General features: G+C 44.1%; 1 protein-coding gene across 1 annotated transcript in view; it reads right to left on the minus strand.

Annotated features, from left to right (window-relative positions):
- Positions 1 to 22,098, minus strand: part of FHAD1 (forkhead associated phosphopeptide binding domain 1) — a 175,882-nt gene extending 153,784 nt beyond the window's left edge. The window contains exons 1-2 of the mRNA XM_069079619.1: positions 21,992 to 22,098; positions 7,723 to 7,929 (exon numbers count right to left, since the gene is read on the minus strand). Coding sequence (XP_068935720.1) covers positions 7,723 to 7,929; positions 21,992 to 22,084 — 300 coding nt within the window. The 5' untranslated portion in view covers positions 22,085 to 22,098. The remainder of the gene's footprint in view (positions 1 to 7,722; positions 7,930 to 21,991) is intronic.
- Positions 22,099 to 23,357: the final 1,259 nt, after the last annotated feature.

The following is a 23,357-nucleotide window of genomic DNA, read 5'->3' on the forward strand; positions in this document are numbered from 1 at the left end:
TTGTATAGAATGGGCCAACACAAGAGCATAGGTCTCAACATCAAAGGGGCAGAAGGGAGGAGTGAGAAGGGAATGTTTTAGACCTCATCCAAGGGGTCATTTTGCACATGTGCCCAAAGATCCTGGCTCTGAGGATTACCACCTTTGGATAAGCCACTTAACTCTCTCAGTTTCCATATCTATAAAAGAAAAACAAAACAAAGCCAAAAAATGGAGAGGGGCAATGGATTAAATTAGTGTTTCTCAAAATGTGGTGAGGGAAACCCTTAGGAGCTCCCCAATACCCTTTCTGGAGGTCCGTGAGGTCAAAACTGTTTTCATAAAAATACTAAGATATGATTTGCCTATGAAAATGCTTCTTTCCCCAACTACCTGTGTGAGGCCTGACTTCTTCATATACTTCAACCAAAACAACATATTGCAACAGATTGAATGCAGACGCAGTTATGAGAATACAGCTGCCTTCTCTTATGTCAGACAGTAAGGAGATTTGTAAAAATATGTAAAACAATGCCACTCTTCTCACTCATTTTTTTTTGGTTTGGAAAATAGTTGTTTTTCATTAAAACTTGTTATTCATATTAACATTTAATGGTATTGTTGTTGCTATTTAGAAGGAATTAATAAATTCTTTAAATGCATCAGTTTTAATTTCTAATATGGTGAATATTGGTGGATATAATTCACATAAACAAAAACTGTTTAGGGGAAAGGGTCTTGGGGCAGCTAGGTGGCTCCACAGGGGACAGAGTTCTGGGCTTGAAGTCAAGAAGACTTATCTTCCTGAGTTCAAATCTGGCCTCAGACACTTCCTAGCCACGTGACCCTGGGCAAGTCACTTTGCCCTGTTTGCCTCTGTTTCCTTATCTGTAAAATAAACTGGAGAAGGAAATGGCAAAATACTCTAGTATCTCTGCCAAGAAAACCCCAAATGGGGTCACAGAGAGTCAGGAATGACTGAAACGAATGAACAACAGTATTAGGAAAGGGAGTGAAGTGCTAATAGTTTGGTGAATCTGGAAAGGGAGCCCTTGAGCTGAGCTTTGAAGGAAGGTAGAGATGCCAAGTGGTGCAAGTGAGAAGGGAGAGAAATCCAGGCAAGAGAGACAGCCTGGGCCTGCCTGCAGAAGTTTCACTCCAAGCCTGGGGCCTTGGTTAAAATTCAATATGAAATTGCACTTTTGAGGCCCTGCCTCTTTTTCCATCTCTCTCTCTCTCTCTCTCTCTCTCTCTCTCTCTCTCTTCTATTTCTCTCTCCTTCTCTCTGTCTGTCTGTCTTTCTGTCTGTCTCCTATCTCTCTCTGTTTGTCTGTCTGTCTGGCTCTCTTTGTGTGTGTGTCTCTCTCTCCCTTACTAAGTCTTTTTCTCTAGCTCTAGGCAGGTCATCTAAACAAGAGTCTGTCCTTAATGAATCTTTGGCATTTTAGATTTTTCAGTTGTGGTCCTAATTTCTCAGACTCTTTCAAATTCCTAAAACACTACAAAACACTCTCAACTCAGTGACATTTTCATTTACCTGCATGTGCAAATTAATTACTAATTTTAAGATGTATGGCCTTCAGCAAGTCAAACCTCTTGATTGGGCCCCAGGGACCACATCTGTACAATGAGAGAGTAGGAATTAGATGACCTCTAATAAGTTCTCTTTCAATGGTGACATCCTGTGTTCTAAAGTCCCTCCCATTTCTGACTATGTTCTAAGGTGCTTGGCTTCCAGTTCTGATATTCTAAGTTCTAAGGTCCCTCATAGTTCTGACATTCTATGTACTAAGTCCTCTCCTAGTTCCAATATTCTGTATTCTAAAGTCTTTCCCAGCTCTGACATCCTGTGTTCTAAGGGCCCTCCCAGCTCTGACATTCAGTGTTCTAAGGGCCCTCCCTGCTCTGACATCCTGTGCTCTAAGGGCCCTCCCAGCTCTGACCTTCTGTGTTCTAAGGGCCCTCCCAGCTCTGACATTCTGTGTTCTAAGGGCCCTCCCAGCTCTAACATTCTGTGTTCTAAGGTTCCTCCCAGATCTGACACTCTGTGTTCTAAGGGCCCTCCCAGCTCTGACATCCTGTGTTCTAAGGGCCCTCCCAGCTCTGACATGCTGTGTTTTAAGGGCCCTCCCAGCTCTGACCTCCTGTGTTTTAAGGGCCCTCCCAGCTCTGACCTTCTGTGTTTTAAGGGCCCTCCCAGCTCTGACCTTCTGTGTTCTAAGGGCCCTCCCAGCTCTGACATGCTGTGTTTTAAGGGCCCTCCCAGCTCTGACCTCCTGTGTTTTAAGGGCCCTCCCAGCTCTGACACTCTGTGTTCTAAGGGTCCTCCCAGCTCTGACCTCCTGTGTTCTAAGGGCCCTTCCAGCTCTGACATCCTGTGTTCCAAGTTCTCTTCTAGCTCCAATATTCCATGTTCTAAAGTCCTTCCTAGCTTTGATACATTTTTTCCTAAGATCACTTTACCCATTCTCCTATTAGTTGCTCTGAAGTTCTATATCCATGGCCAACGCTATGATTCAAACCTCTGGCCTTTGGGGTGACTTTTCTTCAGCTGGGTTTGGGGAAAGGTTGTGTAAGATATACCTGCTCCTGTGTATGGCTGAGGCAAAGTGTAGACAGCAGTCAAGATTCTCAAATCTGAACAATTGTTTTTTTCCCAAAGCTCCCCAGCAGGAGAAGGTTTTCAGAGGGGCAGTGGAATAGGATGAAGAGCCGGGCAATGAGATGGGGAGACCTATAGGGCATGAGGAGATTAGCAGAGGGGTCAGTGAAGACAGTGGCAAGTCGTCTTGGCGGCTGTTCTCCCCAGCTGACCCCAGGTGTCTCGGCTGGCAGAGGACCCCAGGCAAGGCAGCACATTCTGGGTAGGGAGTGAAGCCCACCTAGTTAGCTCTCCACCTGGCCCACCCCACCCCAGCCCCATCCAAGGAAGCCCTGGGGAGGCGTGGCCATAGGATTCTGGAGGGGTAACAGCCCAGACCTGGGAGGGAGTACAGGTCATGCAGAGGTTGACTCTTAGAGGCTGAGAGAGGAATTGTTACCTCCCCCGGACTCCTGTGAGAGCTAGGGGCTCAGCCCCAGTTACCTACACTATTTCCTGTTTGTCTTTGGTTCTCTAAAGCTAAATTCTATAACTTTACTAGCCTAATAACAATTAGAAATATAACAAAGCTATGAAAGAAACCAAGAATCTTATACATTTCAAAGTCAATCAAACAAATGATTATAGGATCATAGAAATGGTGAAGCCCTAAGGACAGAGGGGCTAGGTGACTTTCTCTAAGATAACTCAGGGGAAAGTGGTAGAGGTAGGATTTGAACCCAGGTCCTCAGTTTTAAATTCAGTGCTCTTTCCAATGAGTCATCTATGTTTGGCTGATGAACAGCAGGGCTCTGTCCATTTGTGGGGAAACGAGAGTTGTAATCTGAAAAACTGTTGAATGTGCTAAGATTGTCTAGCGTGTGTTCTCCTGGCATGTGTTGTGGGGGCTGAAGTCTACTGCTTTCTTTTATGAGTCTGTAATCCAATTATTTACTCTCCAAAATTCTGTGTTGATGCTCAAGGTTCACTTAAATTGGTGACCTTACTGAGATGAAAGCTCCAGAACCAGCAGTGCCATCTGGGCCCTGGGCATTGGAGAGAATCCCAGAATCCCATTCATTCTCCTATGCATTCATCTGTTTCCTCAGCTAGCCACTGGCTAGCAATGAAAAGTGCCTGCCCTCGAGGAGCTTATATTCTATTGCATTCTCTGAGTGGGGAAGGCACCTCAAAGGATATATTTGAACAAGAATCCCCACTACCAAAAACACCAGGAGTTTTCAAAGTGATGGTTAAGCTATGAACCCAAGGGATGTGTGAGCAACCATGAAGGTTGGGAAGACATCCAGGAGGGGGGCAGAGTCAGCTCCTACCCAACTCAAAGTTTATTATTAAACTTTCAGGGTGAACATTTACATCTCTAAAACAGGCAAATGTACACTCTTGGGGCTTGATAGATTGTTTTTCTATTTGTCTAGACTTAAAATTGTCTTTTGCCTCTTTTTGTAGCCCCAAGGCTTAGCATAGTATTTAGAAGGTGCTTAATAAATAAATGTTTATTTGGGCAGCTAGGTGGCACAGTGAATAGAGCACTGGCCATGGAGTCAGGAGGACCTGAATTTAAATCCAACCTCAGACACTTGACATACTTACTATGTGACCTTGGGCAAGTCACTTAACCCCAATTGCCTTGCCAAAAAAAAAAAATTGTCTACTGATTGATTAAGAAATTAATGGATAAATGTTAATATTGCAGATTAAATTTAAAAGTGTGTCATTTGTACATTGTGGGAGCAGGGTGGAGCCAGTTGTTAAACATTTATCATGTCCAACTATTCTGCACAACAACCAATCATGGGGCAGGATGGTCTTCTTTTCAGCTCTAGAGCTATGATTCTATGAAGTGACAAATGACCTGGATTTTGGTCCCTGTGCAGCCACCTGTGACTTTGGACATGGTCCGCCCCCAATCTGGTCTCAGTTTCCTTCTCAGATTGGGTGATCTCTCAAGTCCTTTCTAGCCCCGCATACTATGATGTTCCTGGGAAACGACTGACCTAAACTACAAAGAAATTTTGGGAATTGAGTGAAACACTAGGAAATGGTCAGAAGAGGGAGCTAAAGCATTCTGATTCTGATGCCTTTGGCTCTCTGGGTGGCATACACAGGTACAGATTTGTGGCTGGACTTGAGAAAAAGCAAGTCCATTTTATATAGTAAACCAATCTGAGCCAACTAACCATTGAGACAGCCATCAAATTCAATTGATTTTTTTAATGCAGTGTGAAAGAAGAGGGGGAAGAATTGGCTTTGAAGTAAGAGGATTTGGCAACCAATTGTACACTGTGGGCGAGAGAGAATAAGGTCCAGTGCTCTATCCATGGCACCACCTAGCTTTCCCTTCTGCATAGAAATAAGAGTTAAGACCATGGGAACTGACATTGAGTGAAACAGTAGAGGGGAAGGAGAGACCAACCCATCACAGAGCTTTGGGGGACACACTCAATTAACAAGGATGACCTGATGAATCCCTAGCTCAGGAGACTTGGAAGGAGCAGTCCAGAGGGGAGGAGAACCAGAGGAAAGCAGTGTCACAAAATCCTAGGGAGAGGGAAGCATCAAGGAGAGGGCGACTGATGATGTCTGTCTACAGAGAGGTCAAGAGGGCTGAGAAAAGCCCATTAGATCTGGTGATGCAGAGTCTACAACAAAGTACGTTATCTAATCTTAACAGGGCCCTCACTGCAGCAGGGGCAGCTAGGGGCGCCAGAGTGCACAGAGCATTGGGTTTAGAATCAGGAAGACATCCTCACGAGTTCAGATCCAGCCTCGGACACTTCCTAGCTGTGTGACCCTAGGCAAGTCACTTCACCCTGTTTGCCTCAGTTTCCCAATCTGTAAAATGAGCCGGAGAAGGAAATGGCAAGCCACTCCAGTGTCTCTGCCAAGAAAACCCCATATGGGGTCATGAAGTTAGATACAACTGAAATGACAACAACAATTAATCTTCTACCCTGCTCCCCTCTTCTTTGTTCAAGAATCCCAGGGCATCACCTACCAATCTTTACAGCTAAGGGTCGAGGCCATTTGCTTCATAAGCTCCCTCTGGTCTCCTTTTTATATCTCATAACCTCTTGACATCATTCCTCATTCTCTCATCTTTTATTCCAGTCTCTGATGATGAAGTAGTGTTTCTCCTTGCCCAACAAGATCTCTTTACAAACATTCTTGATTACATTCCCTTCTCTGTCCTCCAGCAGATTCCTCCCACCCCACCCCATTCTCTTCCTTATTTTCAATCTCTCCTTATCTACGGTTCCTTTCCTTGCTATATATAACCACATCCAAGTGTCCTCCATCCTTTAAATATTCCCTCTGCATCCAACCATCCCTTTCAAGTTAGAGCTCGAAGAATCTCCCCCTTATCCTGAGCCAAACTCCCTGAAACATCTGCCTCTTCTCCTTCTTCCCTGACTCACTCCTCAGCCCTCTGCAACCTGTCTTCCAATCTCATGACTTAACTAAAACTGCTCTCTCCAAAGCCACCAGTGATCTCTTAATTGCCAACTCTTACGGCTTGTTCTCAATCCTCGTCTTTCTTGATCTCTCCGAGCCGTTGACATTGTTGACTTCTCTAGGTTTTTTCATTGGTTGGTTCTCCTTCTATCTATATTATTGTCTCTTTGTTGGAGAATTACCTATTTCTAACTGTAGATCTATTTTCTCTTTCCTTGATTGGTTGATTGTTGTATCTGTAAAATGATGGGGTTGGACTAGAAGGCCTCGAAGATCCTTTCCAGGTCAGAAGCTAGGATACTTGACTGTCAGAGTCTCAAGAAACTATAATGCTACTCCAGAAAACCTTATCAGGATTTGAATATTAATGGAAGGAGATACAAAGCTTTGGGACCAAACTATCTGGATCAGTGAGAAGGTGGGACCTGTCCGCAAGCCCCCTCACCACCTACCATCCAGCTGTTTATCCAGCAAACAATGCTATCCACTCTGTTGCTGTGCATATCCACCACCCTTCGTCCCTTCTCCCGTTCTATACTCTCATTGTTCCTAGAAAGGGTGTGTCAAGTGTCAGATCAACTCATCATCCCATGATTTGGTGACTCCTCAGACACTCTCCTCCTTTGATATTCTTCCCATACACCTTGGGCAAGTCACTTAACCCCAATTGCCCCCCCAAAAAATAAAACAAAATAAAAATAAAATAAAAAAAGGGGTGGCTAGGTGGGGCAGTGAATAGAGCACTGGCCCTGGAGTCAGGAGAACCATAGTTCAAATCCAGCCTCAGACACTTAACACAAGAACTAGCTGTGTGACCTTGGGCGAGTCACTTAACCCCAATTGCTCTCCAAAAAGCAAAAAATAAAAATAAAAAAACCCAAGATATTCCTCCCATATAAGCATGGCTTCCATTCTGATTGGCAGCTAGGTGGGCACCATAGTGGATAGAGTGCCTGGCCTGGAGTCAGGAAGACTCATTTTCCTGAGTTCAAATCTGGTGTTAGACACTTACTAGCTGTGTGACCTTGGGCAAGTTACTTAACCTTGTTTGCTTTGGTTTCTTCATCTGTAAAATGAACTGGAGAAGGAAATGGCAAACCACTCCAGTATCTTTGCCAAGAAAACTCCAAATGGGGTCATGCAGTCATTCATGACTGAAATGGCTCACTTAAGCCACCACATGGCTTTCCCACCAGCTGAAATGCCTCCAGGTCTAGAAACCAAGCCCTGGAGGACTTAACTCTTCCATGCCCAAACTCAGCCCTGCACTTCCCCTCTGCTCCATCCCACCCCCTTTCCAATTTTAGAACCATAATCAAATCTACTGTAGCACTGCTCCTGGGAGGGATGTGTAACTTACCCCTCTATGGTTCTAACTCATCATCCCTGTATCTTTCCTAACCAAAATAAACCTCCCTGGTCATCACTTCCCTGTATGTGCTGTGTCCCTTTTTCCCCTTTTATAAGAATGTAAGCTCACTGAGAGCAGAAATGGTATTTATTGTTGTTCTTGTATTCTCTCATGCTTAGCTAAGTGCTTGGCACATAGTAAGGGATGAATACATTTTTTCATTCATTCACTCACTCATTCATTCATTCATTCATTCATTCATCCATCCATCCATCAATCCATTCATTCATTCATCCGTCCAGTGCAAGGGGAGAGGGGCTGAGGCAAGGCTTACTGAGGTGAGGAATTCCACCACCAGCTCATAGGTGAGCCCACCGGATCCAAACCGAAGGACGTCCCCTGGTTTCAGTTTCACCGCTACGTTTTGAATGTGGCAGTTGTTAACAAAGGTCCCACTGAGGGAGTTGAAATCCTGAAGAATGAAGCTGCCTTCCTCCTCGTTGAACTCAATGAGGGCATGGTGGTTGTCAATATCTGGGTACTGAAAGGCAAAGACTGGGTTCAAAAACTAAGTAAGCCAATGAACAACCATGCTGAGGGGACATGCGATGGGTGGGGGTGGGACCAGTAACACAGGAAACACAAAAACTGGCTTCTCATAAGAGCATTTGACCCAGAACTGGCCATGTTCTATTTCTAAGACACCATGGTCTCCATCTGTGAAATGGGGATATTATCAGCATTGACTTCACAGAGTGGTTGTGAGCAATGGGATCCTTGTAGGCAAAAGGCTTTGCAAACCCTAAAAGTGACACGTAAATGTGGTCTGGAATTATTAATAAATTATAAATATAATTATATAGAAATATTTTTAAAATATATAAATTATAAATAAAATTATGCATATAAATAAATATATTATGAACTTAGGCAGCTGGGCAGAATGGGATTCAAAGCCAGTCTCACACACATACTAGTAAGTCACTTACACATGTGCCTGCCTCACTGTCCCTAAGAGTTAAGAGGGGATGGTAATAACAGCACTTGTTTCCCAGGGTTGTTTTGAGGACCAAATGATAAGATAATTGTAAGGTGCTTAGCACAGCACAAAGCAGATGTTATATAAATCAATATTCGTTAACTCAGATGTCCTTTCATTTGCCTGAGTGGCAGAAGCCTTATAGGGACATCTGTTTCTGTAAGAGTCTTTGTGGCCTTTCCTCATTGCCCCCAATGCGAACTCTCCTCTCCTCCAAGTTATTTGATAATCACTTTGTATTTTGTTGCTGTTCAGTCATGCCTGACACTTCATGACCCCATTTGGGGTTTTCTTGGCAAAGATACTGGGGTTTTTTGACCATTTCCTTCTCCAACTCATTTTACAGATGGGAAACTGAGGCAAAGAGGATGAAATGACTTGTCCAGGATCACACAGCAAGTAAGTGTCTGAGGGTGGATTTGAACTCATATCTTCTTGATTCCAGGCCTGGCACTCTGTGCACTATGGTGACACCTAGTTGCCCTACTTTATACATATTTGGTACTCATATATACAAGGCATCCAAAAAATCTTTGCTTGAATAGTTACAAAAGCTTAAAACAGCATTCAGACCTTTGGGGTACCCTGACTTTAGCGTAGATGGAGCCCTGTCATTCAAATCAGGAAGAGCTGGGTTCAAGTTCTGCTTCTGACTCTTACTGGCTCAGTGACCCTAGGCAAGTCACGTAACTTCTCAGTAACTCTCTAAGACTCTAGATTGAAGAATCTGCTTGAGTACAGTGAGTTTCCTCATCCAGGAGTTCCCTATATCAATGAAATCACAGGTCCAGTCCCAATTTCTGTCCTTGTCAGCATACATACATATTGTTTTTCCCCAAAAGAATATAAGTTCCTTGAGGACAGGGCCTATTTGATTTTTATCTTTGTGCTTCCAGATCCTGGGAAGCTAGGTGACGCCATAGTGCATAGAGTGTAGAGACTCATCTTCCTGAGTTCAAATCTGACCTCAGATGAGTACTAGCTGTGTGACTCTGGGCAAGTCACTTCCTTCTGTTTGTTTCAATTTCCTCATCTGTAAAGTAAGCTGGAAAAGGAAATGGCAAACCACCCCAGTGTCTCTGCCAAGAAAACCCCAGATGGGGTCACAGAGAATTGGGCACAACTGAACAACAACCTGGCACAGTTCTGGAAACATATCAGTTGTTTAATAAATGCTGATTGGTTGTTGAATAGTGCCTGGCGTTGGTCATAGACTTAAAGCTGGAAGGGACCATTTCATCCAGTCCCTCAGGAAAATGAGGTCCAGGGGGGCTAAGTGACTTGGCCAAAGTCACTCAGTCACTGTGGCAGAACCAGGATTTGAGCCCTGGTGCTCTGGACCAAGGTACAAGCCATATAACACACCATTTCCAACTGTCTAGAAATAAGTGCGCAGTAGGTGTTTAATAAGTGCTTGCTGCTCCATCATCATAAGAAGCAATCTGTGGAGTCATAGAAAGGAGAGCAGGGGCAGGAGACCTGGGGCCGCTCCCGGTTCTGAGACCGACTCCTCCGGTGAACTTGGACTGCTCACTCCCTCTCTCCTCACCTGGGAGAGGACAGGCTTGGGCTAACTCATTTCTAAGATTCTTTTCTAGTTGTAAACTATGTGCTCAAGGATGTCCTTCTCTCCTTCCAGGCTCCAAGGACTTCCCCAAGTCTAATATTTTCTGTCCCAAAGTCCCTTTCATCTCTGATGTTCTGTGTTCTAGGGGCCTCTCCAGCTCTGCTGACTGTTCTGTGTTCTAGGGGCCTCTCCAGCTCCACTGACTGTTCTGTGTTCTAGGGGCCTCTCCAGGTCCGCTGAATGTTCTGTGTTCTAGGGGCCTCTCTGTGGCTCCGCTGAATGTTCTGTGTTCTAGGGGCCTCTCTGGCTCTCCTGACATTCTGTGTTCTAGCTTCCACCTATGTTCTAAAGCGCATCTACCTTCTCATGACAGGCAGCATTGCAGTAGGGTGAACACTGCCCCGGAGGTCAGGAAGACTCTGGCTCCCACCTAGACATAGATATTTCTAAGCTCTGAGACCATATTTACGCCATCTCTGAACCCTTTAGAGCTTTGGCTTCCTCATCTCTAAAATGAGCATAACCCTCACGCTCACAGAACCCATCTCATGGGGCTGCCTTGGGGCTCCAATGAGATCACGTCTGTACGATGTACTCTGCAAAGCTTCAGGGGCTATAAAAACGCCTGTTCTCGTGATCACTGAGGCCCTTTCCCTCTCAGACATTTTGTGTTCCATGCTCCCTTTCCAGCTCTGACGTCCTATGCCCCAAGGGCCTCTCCAAATCTAATGTTCTTTGATTTCAAATGAACGTTTTGAGTGGGTGCCAGTGAATGAGAGAACAAAGCAAGACTATTAGCCAGCAAACCAGGAATCGCTTTATGAGAAGAAGGGGAAGGTCAGGTTCAATTTGAGGCAGCTTGGGAGAGGGAAGGGCATCTAGGTGGTGCAGTGGAGAGAGCACTGGGTCTGGAGTCCGGAGGACCTGAGTTCAAATCTGGCCTTAGGCATTTGCTAGCTGTGTGACCCTGGGCAAGTCACTTCACCCTCTTTGCCTCAGTTTCGTCATCTGCAAAATGAGCTGGAGAAGGAGATGGCAAACTGCTTCCAGTGTCTCTGCCAAGAAAACCCCAAATGGGGTCACAGAGAGTCAGACACAACTGAAATGCCTGAACAACAATAGGTCTGGGGAAAGAAAACGAGTCTGGTGTCAAAGGATGTGGTTTCAGATCTTGCCTTTGGATGCTCACTGCCTGGAGGAGCCTCGGCCAGGTCCTTCACTCTCCCCAACCCTCAGCTCCCTCGTGTATGAAACTAGGGCCTCGGACTGGATGCCTTCCCCAAAGCCCCTTCCAGCCCAAGATGGCCCTAGCTGGCCTGGGCCTGCCCCAGCACTTGAACTATTTTCAGTTGGAGGGTGATTTTTAATGTGCATCCCCTCTAATAAAGGCGGTACCGCCTTTCTTTGGGAGAATGGATGCTCACTGTTTCCTGTCCCTTTGTCCTGGGAGGAGTTTGACTTCCCTACACCTTCTCATTACACTAGGGATTCTTAACCTGGGGTCCATGGACCCCCCATAGGATCAATAAGAAAATTTCAGGGGTGCTTGAATTTTTAAAAAATATTTTGATAACTCTATATCAATATAACTGTTTTCCTTTATAATCCTATACCCTTGACTTTATGCTTTTAAAAACATTCTTCTAAGAAGGGGTCCATAGACTTTAGCAGACACTGCCAAAGGAAGGGCCCATGGTACAAAAAGGTCGAGACCTCCTGTGCTAGAGGGAAGCAATCATTTTTGGAACAAAGATGTGTGTTTAGAAATTCCAAATTTGAATCCTCCCTTCTTGGTTTTCAGGATTGTTTTTTTTGGGGGGTGGTGGTGGGAGCCATGACTCCTGGTGTCAAAACTCCCTCCACTAAAACACTAAAACCCCTCTGCCACTAATTGCCACCATCATCATATCTAGCATTTCCAGAGCACTTTATGTTTTGCAAAGTGATTTACATCTGTTATCTCATCTGATCTCATTAGAATTTCAGAGTTGTCTGGAAAATTCTACCTATTTAAGAGTTTATCTGAAAATCGAAAATACTCTTTCCTTAGAGTAGCTTTCTATCCCCCCTTCATGTTTGCTCATTCATTGCCAAAGACTCACAGTGAGCACCAGTTTGGAAAGGAAGCACCAGTTTCTGCTTTGCCCAGTCTTGGAGATATTGGTGGCTGCCTAAAACTGGGGGATGGTGGTTGCCCCAGTTGGGTCAAATGGTAGCTGCTGTAAAGGAGATGGGACCCACGCTTGCCCACCAGGGAGGAGTATCTGGAGAGCTGCAGCTAGGAATATCTCGAGGACCAATGCCAACCCCATTCCTCTTCTTTCTGCCCTGGTACCAAAACATCGGCAATTGCTCCATGCCTTTCCCTTATTTCCCTTGTTTTCTCCTGTGCTGCCACCTCAGACACTCCCCTTAAGCCTCCAACCTTCCCTTGTAGGTAAAACAAACTAGTCATAAAGTGACCCTCCAAGCATAATGGAAGAAGTCATAAAACCAAATTATCATCATTAAACACTCTTCTACCAGGACAACTAGCACTGTTAAACAGTTCTCTGGAGGGCACCAGGAACTTCATTTTCATGTTTAAATCCTGCAAGCTATGGCTGCGTATTCCCTGAAGCTATCATATCTAGCAAAGATAGATGTTCTACACATCGCTGCTCCAAAAGGTTCTGTCTCTTCACTTCTGCTGCTTCTGACACAGTCAGACCACCGCTCTGGAAGCCAAGGATGCCAAAGAGGCTGGATGGGGGGAGCAGGAAAGAACCCAGATGGAATGAGGAGATTCTAGTACCAGCTATGCTGCTGGGCTGCCTTGAGCAAACAACTTCACCTCTCTGGGGGTCAGTTCCTTCTCCTGCACAATGAGGTAGTTAGAACTGGTGAACCCTTCAAGTTCCAATATTCAGTGTTATCTGATCCTGTTCCACTTTAATATTCTTTGTTCTCTATTTCCTCCCAACTCTGACATTCTGTGTTCTAAAGGCCCTCCCAACCCCTGAGTCATCTCCAGTCATCCTGAGGAATATCTGGTTACTGGATCCGGATGACTCTAGAGGAGAAAGTGAGGTTGATGACCTTGCACAGCCCTCCCTCACTCAAATCAAAGGCAAGTGCAAGTCATTTTCCTGATGCCATGGTCCTCTTAGAAACTGAAGGAAAAATACAACCTCCCAACCCTATCATTCTTTGTTCTAAGGCCCCTCCCAGCTCTGACATCCTGTGTTCTAAGGGCCCTCCCACCTCTGACACCCTGTGTTCTAAGGGCCTTCCCAGCTCTGACACCCTGTGTTCTAAGGACCCTCCCAGCTCTGACATCCTGTGTTCTAAGGGCCCTCCTAGCTCTGACATACTGTGTTCTAAGGGCCCTTCCAGCTCTGACAGTCTTTGTTCTAAGGCCTTCCCAGCTCTGATATTTTTGTGTTCTAAGGCCCTTCCAGCTCTTCTAGGCCCTTCCCAGCTATGACCATGGCCCATCTCCTGATTCTCCTGATGCTTCCCCCCCCCCCCCAACCCCAGCCACCTTTTCATCCTGGTGCTGTCCCTACACCTGTTGCCATCACATCTGGAACCTCTATTTGAGAAACTGCCCACAACCATCAAACTCATGGCTAACCCAGTTCAGCTTCTGATTCTCTGAACTCTTCCATCTCGCCCCTGTGCAGTTACCACTCCAGTCCTTTTCAGCCCCTTTTGTGTATTGTTTTCCCCAATTAGAACAGAAGCTCCTTGAGGGCAGAAACTTTCTTTTTTGCCTGTATTTGTATGACCAAGGTTTGGCACTATGCCCAGCACACAGTAAGCTCTTAACAAATGCTTTACCTAATCTTTATCTAACCTCTATTTTAAATTCCCTCCTAGTCTGAAATTCTATGTTCTAAGGTCCTTTATATAGTTTTCAAAGTAAAAGCATTTCCTTAAATAGCATAGTGAAGAAAAGCAGTCATCATTAAGAAATACTTCCTCCATATTCTCCCACAAATATTTGTGTCATCAACAGGAAGGGTAGACCCATCTAGGGAGCCTATGAGGAAGGAGAAGCATCCAAATGGGGACTCTGTGGTTCGGACACTACAAACTCACCAATGTCTTCTGGTGATGCCATCACATGTTTCCTTCTGTGTCTGAGGTCCAGACACTTTGCCGACACTGTACGTGCTAACCTTGTATGAGTCTCTAGGCTAGAGGCCTCTCCAAAGCTGGCTGAGCTAATGCCATGAGGCTAGGCCAGGGGTCTCATTTTCCAGGGGGAGCAGGGCTACAACCACTGTGCCTTCCACAGACTTGGATGACTGCAGATAGTTGGGATTGCCCCATAGGCCAGTGGGAAAACACCCCATCCTCCTGTGGGGCAGTTTGCCCTTGTCTGACTCTCCTGCTGTGGTGTCTCTTACTAGCAAAAAACTGCCCCAAACCTGAGTTTTCCACTAATGAGTAGAGGACAGTTAGGACTTATTAAAGAAGAGAATGAAGCATCTGTAATGCCACGATAAAAAGCTGCTTCATTTTTAAATGTGCTGAATTATACATTATTTAAAATCTGGCCGGATTAAAAGATATTGAGACTGACTTGGTGCTGTCATCGACCTTCTATTCCTTACTTTCTCTATGGAGTCAGTCACCAAGTATTGTCAATGGCACTTCTGCAATGTCCTTGATGTACACAGTGTTATACAGCCAGCTCAAAGGTGTTTGCAAGAGCTGATTGTTAAATTGTCATGATGGCCATATATCCACCTGGGATATTGGCAAATGTTACAAATTAGGGTTTGATTGTTTTGTTGATTGTCTAGACTGAAGAAAGTGATGGAGAAAATGGCAAGCTGTGGTCGAGTTTTACATTTTCAGAGAGCCAGGTGTTACATATTTACCAGCATGTTACTACTGGTGTCCATCCCTTCCTGTCTAGTCACATTATCCTCTGTGTAGTGCAGACTCTGATTACTATCCTCCAATTATCACATCAACCTCCTAATTGACCTTCCTACTTTCTCCCTACCTCTAATCCATTTCTTATTCCCCTTCCAACAATAATAAACATTTATTAAGCGCCTACTGTATGCCAGGCAGTGTTTGAAGGGCTGAGTATACAAAAGGAGACAAAAAACAGTCCCTGCCCTCAAGGAGCTTACAAACTAATGGTGGTGAAAATATGCAAATAAATATACTAAGCAAGCTATGTACTTGATAAAAAGGAAATAATTAACAGAGGGAAGGCAATAGAATTATTTTTCTGACACATAGATCATCACGGCTGTCTTCAACAGTTTTCAGCAACTCCCCATCTCCCCCGATTAACATTAATCTGTTTGGCCGTCTATCCAAAGCAGCAATACAATCTACCTCTCCCTAGCTTTCCAAGATCATCACATTTTGCCCCTCTCTGGAGCTTCTATGCCATAGTCAAACTAAACTACTCTCTGTTCCCTGTATATCAGCCATACTTTCCCACCCTCATACCTTTGCTCTAGCTGTTTCTGATGCCTAGAATGCCCTCCCTTCCCCTTTGCTAAATTCCCCTCCATCTTATAAAGCCCAACCCAAGTGATTCCTCTTCCAGGAAGCCTTCCCTGATCCCTCATCAGTAATTCCCTTCTCCTTGAGAGCTCACATAGCAATTTGCACCTTACTATTGCCCAGGTGATATAATATTGTAATGTATAGTTACCCTGTATACATGACTTATCTTTCTACTAGTTATGTCCTTGAGTTCAGGGGCGGTGTCTTATCTCCACTTTGTATCTGTCCTGCTCAGAGCATGATGGCACCAAAAATATGAGTTTAATTTGAGGTTAGATCAGAACTCATGCCTTCAAATGAGCTTGGGAGCCAGTCTTGAATCCTCACTCTGGAGCTCTTGACCAAAACAAGTTGGGGAACTAGTTACTTAATCCTCAAGAACTGTCTGCTGGCAGTGCCAGGTGGGGCGACCCAAGAGAGTTGAGTTGCGATGACCACACCTCAAATGGCTTGCCTGGTGGAGGGACAAGATGAAATGGAGGAAACACCACATTTAGGTGGCAATTCAATTCAACAAGTACACTACTAACTGTGAGACCTCTTACAGGGGGAATTGCTCTGTCTCTGGAATCTGAAGACCTGGGTTCAAATCCTGCCTTTGAAGCTCACTCCCTCTGTGCCCTTGGGCTCATCTTTGGTTTCCTGGTTTGTAAAATGAGGAGATGGGATGAGATGAGGACTACAAAAAGGTCCAGATCCTTCCAAGGGATAAAGTCCAGGGCTGGAGTGAGCTTCTGGATGGAGAAGTTTGTGAAGCCTGGTCAAGAAGGTCTGCAGTGCGTCCAGAAGGGATACAAAAATGTCAAGGCTGGTGACCTCCCCCTTTGAAGACTGACAACGGTGCTAAGTGAGCCCGGTCTTCATTCCTTTCCAGGATCCACTCTGGACTTTTTTTTTCCCCTACCTCCTCCTAGGGTACCCACGTTTCCCTCCCACTCTCTTCAGCTTCCTTTTATGTGTAGTCTTCCCACATCAAAACATAAGCTCCTTGAGGGCAGAGACTATTCTTTCTTTCTGCTCCTATCTGTATTCCCAAATAAGTTAAGAAGATCTGAGTTCAAATCTGACCTCAGACACTACTTGTGTGACTTTGGGCAAGTCACTTAACCCTGTTTGCCTTGGTTTCCTCATTTGTAAAATGAGTTGGAGAAGGAAATGGCAAACCACTCTAGTATCTTTGCCAAGAAAACCCCAAATGGGGTCATGAAGAGTCAGACACGACTGAAAAAGAACTGAACAACAAATTATTGAACTACTAATTGTGTCTATTTTAAAACCTACAGAGAAAATAGAAATTTAAAAAGGATCAGATACATATGAAGTGACATTTGATCTAAGAGTCATCAGGGAGGCATTGGAGTTTATTGAGCAGGGGAGTGACCTGCATCAGACCCTTGTTTTAGGAAGATCTCTTTGGCAGTTGACTGGAGGATGGAGTAGAGTGGGGAGAAGCTGGAAGCAGGGAGAGCAATGAGGATCTGAGCTATGGTGGGGACTTGAGTGTGAGTAGAGAGAAGGTGAAAGAAATGCAGGGAAGGTGGTGATAAGATGTGTCAACTGTTTGGTTATAGGGGATAAGTAAGAAAGAGGAATTGATAAAGATGCCAAGATTGTGAACTAAAGTGACTGGAAGGGTGGGGAGGTGGTGAAACAGGGAAATTCAGAAGAGAGGAGGGAGGAAAAAGAGAATGAGTTCTATTTTCATAATGAGCTTGAGATTTGTCCCTACTGCAGATATTTTCAAAAAGGTGTTAAGGCTTCTGAAGGAAATTTCCAAAGAGGAAATCCAAAATTTCTCAGAAATAACAATTTTGGTAGAAATATATAGTCTCCCAAGGAGGAGGGGGGGGGAGGAGGAGGAGGAAGAGGAAAGGGAGGAGGAGGAAGAGGGGGGGGAGAAGGGGGAGGAAGACAGGGAGGAGGAGGGGGAGGAGGAGGAAGCCCAGAGGGAGTGTCACTGTCTCTCTACTCTCCTATCCCTTTTGATTATGCTCTTAAAGACTGCACCAGTAATGAACAATGCATCCAGCCAGGAGCTGACAGAGGTCTTTTTGGATGAATAAATTCTGGTGCCTTTGGTGATGTGCAGAGGAGAGGTTTTGAAAGAGTAGAGAGAGTGCTAGCTTGGGAATCTAGGAGATCTGGTTTCTAGGTCTGGCTGCGTCACTCATTTTCAGTGTGGTCTTGGGCAACCATTAGAGAAGCCATTTCATGTGTGACTCTCTCTGTTTATATTTGACCTCAGACATTCACTAGCTGTGTGACCTTGGGCAAGTCCCTTAACCCTATTTGCCTCAGTTTCCTCATCTGTAAAATGAGCTAGATAAGGGAACGGCAAACCACTCCACTATCTCTGCCAAATGGAGTCATGAAGAGTCACACAGGACTGAACAACAGTAATAACAAACTTCTGTTTATGAACTCAGCATATTTCAATTTGCCTTCTACTTATCTGTGTTAATATCTCATCACGTCTATTAAGACTGCAAACTCCCTGAAAGTAAACGTGACTATTTGTGGAATGGCTGATGACAGGAAGAATGATATAATGGAAAGAATTCAAGTTCTGATGTGGACTCAGGGACTGCCTCTGACATTTATTGACATCTGAGCCTCAGTTTGCTCATCTGTAAAATGGAGGTAATAATATCTGCTGTAACTCCCTCACAAGGCTTGCTGTGAGAATCAGATGAGATAATGTTTGCAAAGTATTTTGTAAGCCTTAAGTTGCTATATAAATATCAGCTATTTTTATGACAATAATAATACTATGTAGAGACAGTGGGGCACAGCAGAAAAAATGCTTATTTTGGAATCAGAAAGACCTTGAGTTCAAATCCAGCCTCAGACACTTATTAGCTAAATGGCTAAACAGGCAAGTTGCTTAAACTTTATGAGTGTCATATTCCTCACCTGTATAATGAGGCAGTGGGACCGTGTGCCCAGCTAAGGTTCTCTCTGGCCCTCTATACAACATGGCATGATAGAAAGCATGTTGCGTCTGAAATCAGAAGACCTGAATTCAAATGCTGCCTCAGATGCTTCCTCCCAATGTGACCCTGGGAAAGTAACAACTTGCCCTCAGTTTGCTGCTCTCTGGAATAACAAAGATGTACTAGATGGGCCACTAAGGTCCCTTCCAACTCTGTGATTTAATAAGTAAGTTATAGTTAGGTTGCCATCTGTGTTGGAGGAGAGAGTTGATGAATCAGGTCAAGTCAACAAGAATCATTGAGGATTTCCTTTGTGCTGGACAGTGTTGTAAGGGCTAGAGATACAAAGAAGGGCCATAAAAACCACCCCAAACCCCAAACCAAACTCACAGTCCAGTTGTGGAAACAACATGTGAACAGCTATGTACAAACAAGATATATAAGGGACAGGCTGGGATAATAAACGGAGGGAAGCTGCCAGCAAAAAGAGGGATCAGGAAAGGGCCTTTTATAAAGGAACACATCAGCTGGTTGGATTTCCCCTCTTCCAGAGATGGCCCTGGAGAGGCAAAGACAAAAATGAACCAGTCCCTGCCCTCAGGGAGCTTGCTTTCTATCATGGGAGACAAGCAAGAGAACATGTACTGAAATCTACATAGGGTCCCTTTCACTTGGCTTTTCTGATACAAACAAGAGAACCCTGATGTAAGCAGAGCTGTTAGTAAAACTGTTGTGAATGGCATCTCCTTTTCCCAATCCATTTCCACTTCCAGAAAAGATCTTTTCTAAGGTAGGTCTGGGAGGTCATTAATAGTTTCCTTGGAAGATATTTGAAAAGAAAAACACTGTCTGAGACAGGGAGGGTCAGGCCTACCACCATCTGTCTCCTTCCAATAATGGAAACCTCCTTTTTTCTTGAATCAATGTTTTTGTGGCTGATGCTGGTCCTCTGTTTCCCACACCAAAACCAAGGGGTTGTATGTTGTCTTACCTTCTGTGTGCATCTCAATTTCCTATGTTTAGTGTAAAGGTTTCCCCTAATAGATGCCATTTCAAAAAATCTCATTAATATCCCTAGGTGGCTGCCACCATCCTGAATGCCCCTGAGACTTCTCCTCCGTCACTGTCTCCTAAGCGACAAGTGACTAATCTTTATTTTTCAAGGAGGGTATGGCTCACCAGCCTGGCCTACCACTTACTTAAAAGCTATCACCTGCTATGATAAAGGAGAAAAGACAAAAACTTCACCCTTGTTTCTTTTTTAATAGAACACTCCTTTTTTAAAAATTTGGATCTGGAAGGCACTGCTCCCTGTTAACCAGTTCTTGTCATGGGACCCACTCAGAGGTGAGATGGCCTTTTACTGAGGTCCTTTTAATACTTCAGTAATTAGAAATAATAGAGGCAGGGGCAGTTAGGTGGAACAGTGAGTGGAGCACCACCTCTGGAGTCAGGAGGACCTGAGTTCAAATGTGACCTCAGACACAACACAAAAACTAGCTGTGTGATCTTGGGCAAGTCACTTAACCCCAAATGCCCTCCAAAAAGCACAAAAAAATAATAGAGACAGCCTTGGAGTAGAGAATAGAGGGCTGGCTTGGAGTCAGGAAAGCCCTGAATTCTAATCCTGCTTCTCACAATACTAGCTATTGATGCCGAATGTAGTCACTTCCCCTTCTCAATGCCCCGACAGCTCTCTAAGAGATCAATTACAGGCCAGTTGTAGATCCACAATGATTGAGAACGTTTCCAACCCCAGAATTCCTCACACCAATGAAAAAAACAAATCTGAATTATCCATTTCCCCATAATGAATGAAGTATCATGGGATGGTAGAATGAGAAAAAGGTGTATAAGTCCAAAGGCCTGGGTCCAAGTCCCTTCTTTTAAAAGCTATGAAACCTTGAGTAAGATCCAAGCCATCTAAGCCTCATTTTAAAAAATCTGTAAAATGGGTATTATATTATTTTATACTATATTATGTCATGTCACTATATTATTATAATCACTACATCATGTAATATATTACATTATATCATATCATACATATTATATCATGTTACATTATATATTTATATAAGCCTTATATAATGTAGGCTTTACAAAAAGTTTCATATAATGTATATCTAGCATTTATGGAGGTGCTTTAAGATTTACAAAGCACTTATTTGATCCTTACAAAAACCTTGGAAGGTAGGTGATATTACTATTATCCCTATTTTCCAGATGAGGAAAGTGAGTGAAAGAGGCCAAGTCACCTAGCTAGGGTCACAAAGCTACTAAGGTCTGAGGTAAGTTTTGAATTCAGATCTTTCTAACTCCAGGGCCAACACTCTATCCACTGTGCCACCTGGCTGGATAACAATATTTGCATTCCAACCTTCTATGGTTGTTGTGAGAAAAATGTTTTGTAGGATTTCTGAGGCACCATAGGCACGAGCTGTCATACTAAAACAAGACAGACCTATCTGTAAGGAATACCCCCTCTGGACCAGAAGGGCTATGAAGATAGTGGGTGATGGTGTTTCAAAAAGAAGATGGATCCAGGAAGAGGCACTAGCCCCAAGACAATGAATGGCAGGGTATTGTGGCAGGAAGAACATTGGATTTGGATAGAAAGAACCTGCATCAGATCTCAGATCTGCCACTTCCTAGCTGTGACACCTTGGTTTGGTCATTTCCCTTTTCTGGGCTTCAGTTTCCTTATCTGAAAAATGAGTTTGGATCAGATGACTTCTATGGTCCTGTCCAGCTTTGATAGTCTATGATTCTCTGTTTTATGGAACACGCTTCATGGTACCATATGCATATACATTGTATAAAGAGTATTTCTTCCTTTCTGTGGTTATTTCCTCTTTCTCTTGAATGGTTATCTCAATGACTTAGTTCTTTCTTTTCCTTGTTCACTTCTTTCTTTCTCTTCTCTCAGGAAATGCTTCTGAGACAAGCTCAGGGGCACAAAGAGAGAGGACCAAACATGGAGGCAGGTGCAAGGGAGTTTTAGCCCTGCCCTTGGCCTGTCTTGGTGAGTGACCCTGGGCAAGTCTCCACTTTCCAGTGCCCCAGGCCACTCTCTAAGGTACAGGGGAGTTACCCATCTGCATTGGCCAAAGGTGCTCTGGTGGCAGGAGGGCTGCATTTGGGATCAGAGAGCCCAAGTTTGAACCCCAGCTCTGACTTTGTCCAAATCCTTGACTGACTCTCACTCAGCCCCGGATCTCTATTCTATAAAATGAGGGGGTTAGAACCAACACCCACTAAGCTCTCTTCTGCTTCCAAGTCCACAAGAACCTGAGGTCTCCATACTAATTAAATCAAAGACCCAAATCTCCCCTGTTCCCCAACCACTCTCATACAGTTTACCCATGTAATGGAGAAGTAATGACTAGGCCCCTGTTGGCCAGTCTACCCACTACAATCAGAAAAGATGTTCCAATGAGAAATGGTGAAATGCAGGAATTAACTACTATTTGAGAGGGGACTCCATGCCTAAAGGAAAGGGGTTATGCTCTAAGGGAGTCTATATTGGGGTGGGGTGTCTTACCTTTAAAACAATGTCTGAATTTTCATGCCTTCCAATGGTAGTATATCTTCTCAGGAAAATAAAGCCTTCAGAGCATTTTAAAAAGGCTTTCATGATTGCTGTTCTCCCTACGAGATTTTTGTTAAAAAATTAATTGTTAGGAAAAAAGCCGTTCTTGAAATTACTCAGTAGTACATTATTTGGGCCAACTAGAATCTGCCACACAGTGATATTTACAGGGTCCAGAGTCTAGCATTTGTGGAAGTCACCAAAGAAAGGGGGAGGTTGTGATTAAATGACAAAAATCACAATTGTGTTCTTGGTATGGTATTGAGGTAGGGCAGAGATACTCAAACTGTGGTCTGTGAACCACTGGGGACCCTGAGAGCTTTTCAGGGGGTCTGAGAGGTCAAAATTATTTTCATAATAATTTGAATTGAGTCATTTTTCAGTCATGCCCACATTTTGGGGGTTTTTTTTGGCCAAGATACAGGAGTGGTTTGCCATTTTCTCCTCCAGCTCATTTTACAGATGAGGAAACTGAGGCAAACAGGGTTAAATGACTTGCTCAGAGTCACACAGCTAGTAAGAGTCTGAGGCTGGATTTGAACTCAGATCTCCCTGACTTCAGGCCCAGCAGTCTATCCACTGCAATACCCAGCTGGCCTTCATTACATTTACCAAGATATTTACCTATTAAAATCCTCCTGCCCTTTCCAACTACCTATCTGTATGAAGTCATATTTTCCTCTATTACTTCAACCAAAACAACAAATCACAACATTCTGAATACAGAAACAGAATCCAGCTGTTTTCTATTAAGTCAGACATTAATCAATTAAGAAAACATTTATTAAGCATCTACTATGTGCCAGACAGTGCACTAAGCTATCAGAAATACAAAATGAGGCAAAAGACAGCCCCTGCCCTTAAGGAACTTGCAGTCTCATGGAGAAGACAGCATGTAAACAAATGTATGTGTATGTACACATATATAAAGCAAGCTATATACAGGATAAAGAAGATATAATTAGCAGAAGGAAGGCCCTAGAATTAAAGAGGAGTTGGGGAAGGCTTCCTGTAGAAGATGGGATTTTAATTGGGACTCAGCAGTGGATAGAGTGCTGGGCCTGGGGTCAGGGAGATCTGGGTTCAAACCAGCCTCAGACTCTTACTAGCTGTGTGACCCTGGGCAAGTCACTTCACCCTGTTTGTCTCAGTTTCCTCATCTGCAAAATGAGCTGATGAAGTAATTGGCAAATCACTTTAGTATCCCTGCCAATATTTGCAGGTTCCAGAGTCTAGTTTAGACCCCAAATGGGGTCAGGAAGAGTCAGATACGACTGTAAGGACAGAATAACAAAAATCACAACAAAGGAAGCCAGGG

This window comes from Petaurus breviceps, unplaced genomic scaffold (assembly GCF_028583685.1).
Source record: "Petaurus breviceps papuanus isolate PSGF00001 unplaced genomic scaffold, PetGlider_PUasm1.0 91041, whole genome shotgun sequence".
Lineage (NCBI taxonomy): Eukaryota > Metazoa > Chordata > Mammalia > Diprotodontia > Petauridae > Petaurus > Petaurus breviceps.